The sequence below is a fragment of the Trichechus manatus genome, unplaced genomic scaffold (assembly GCF_000243295.1).
Source record: "Trichechus manatus latirostris isolate Lorelei unplaced genomic scaffold, TriManLat1.0 scaffold00013, whole genome shotgun sequence".
Taxonomy (NCBI): domain Eukaryota; kingdom Metazoa; phylum Chordata; class Mammalia; order Sirenia; family Trichechidae; genus Trichechus; species Trichechus manatus.
Genome location: NW_004443949.1, coordinates 1960519 through 1962109, shown reverse-complemented (window position 1 = coordinate 1962109; position 1591 = coordinate 1960519). Strand labels below are relative to the sequence as shown.

General features: G+C 38.5%; 1 protein-coding gene across 4 annotated transcripts in view; it reads right to left on the bottom strand.

Moving 5' to 3' along the window:
* Positions 1-1591, bottom strand: part of ABCC4 (ATP binding cassette subfamily C member 4 (PEL blood group)) — a 343233-nt gene that overhangs the window by 183983 nt on the left and 157659 nt on the right. For all 4 annotated transcript variants that reach the window (XM_023726694.1, XM_023726693.1, XM_004371394.2 and 1 more), the window contains one exon: positions 737-833. In XM_023726694.1, the coding sequence (XP_023582462.1) occupies positions 737-833 (97 nt within the window). The remainder of the gene's footprint in view (positions 1-736; positions 834-1591) is intronic.

Here is a 1591-nt window from a genome sequence, read left to right as displayed (position 1 = left end):
AATGCTCCTCCCCCAGGTGACTGCATGGCCTGTGCCTTCATGTCACTCAAGTCCATGTGAGGTGTCAGTTGCTCAGAGAGGCCCTCCTGATATCAACCCCACCTCTCTATCTACTTCATTGCATCTATTCCCACTGAAAGCCTATGTCCCATGACAGTAAGGATGTTGTCTTATTTACCGCCATACCTAACACCTAACACAGGCTCTCACACGTATCAGGCACCCAAAAAATACCTATGGCATGAGACTAAGCAACTGGCTATACCAGGATCGTGGGTGCCTCTACCAGGGGCTACTCAGCTATCCAACCATGTTTCTGTTATTAACAAAAGATGTCTTTTAGGTAAATTGTGTGTGATAATCAAATGAACACAAATATGCATCAATAACTATAAATTCTAAATCATATACCTTGACTTAAGTCATAGACAAAATAAGTTCTAAATAACATAAATTCACGACCTTTAACAATTTCCCTAGAAGAGTTATAATTTTATAACTTTGAGATAGCAATTTTATATACTTTAGGTTTCTGTGGTTCAGAAGGTAATGGTGACATTTCTACAAGCCCTTCAGATCCATCCTCAAAGGCAACAATACCAGCTATGAGAGAGAGGGAAGACTGAGAAAGAAGAGGAGGTTTACCATGAAGCCCAACAGCGGGAGCTGCTGAAAGACCTCCCCTTCAACACACCTGAACACTAGCAAGGTCTGGAGACTTGTAGAAATTACTTACATCTTTCAATATCAGAATCTGACTTGCAGCTTTTAGGTACTGCAACTGATGAGTCACTAAGATTGTGATCTTCTCATGCAAGGTTTGGCAAATACACCTGTAAATGTTAAACACAGAGTACGTAACAACAGGTTAATGAAGGTGCGCCAATTAAAAAACACACATTCTGAAACCACAGTGAGACCAGTCCAACACAGCAGTCAAAAATCTGTAGTCTAAATCTAAATACAAATTAAATACAAACATGAAGTAATGAAGTCTATTCAGTCCTCAAATTCACTAGCAGCAAAGGCGATCCTGGCTCTGCTTAAGAAACCGCAAAAAGCTGTCCAGCAGAGAAGGTGGGTGACTACTAGTTTTCTTTTCCTAAAACTTAGTTTTACAATTATTTGTACATTTCAAGTTAAAAAAAAATTATGAATACTCAGATTCCAAAATATGATAACTAAAATACTAATTATTTTATCCCTGGGCAGAGGTGGGGAATGGGGAGATGTAGAAATCTAAAATGTGTAAAAATGTATACGTTTTTCTTAGTTTCCTCGGTGATTCATTATACTCGTATTAACAAAAAAAAAAATCATAGATTCTCGGTAACCTGTATTTTCTAGACCCTTCTTCCCATATAATGTTAGACACAAAAGTAATACTTAAAAAAAAAAAAAACAAAAATGTTGCCATCAAGTTGATTCTGACTTACAGCGACCCCATGTGTTACAAAGTAGAATGGCTCCATAGGGTTTTCTTGGCTGTAATCTTTACAGAAGAGGATCACAAGGCCTTTCTTCCGCAGTGCCACTGCATGGATTTGAACCACCAACCTTCAGGCTGGTAGTCAGGTGCAAATTGTTTGTG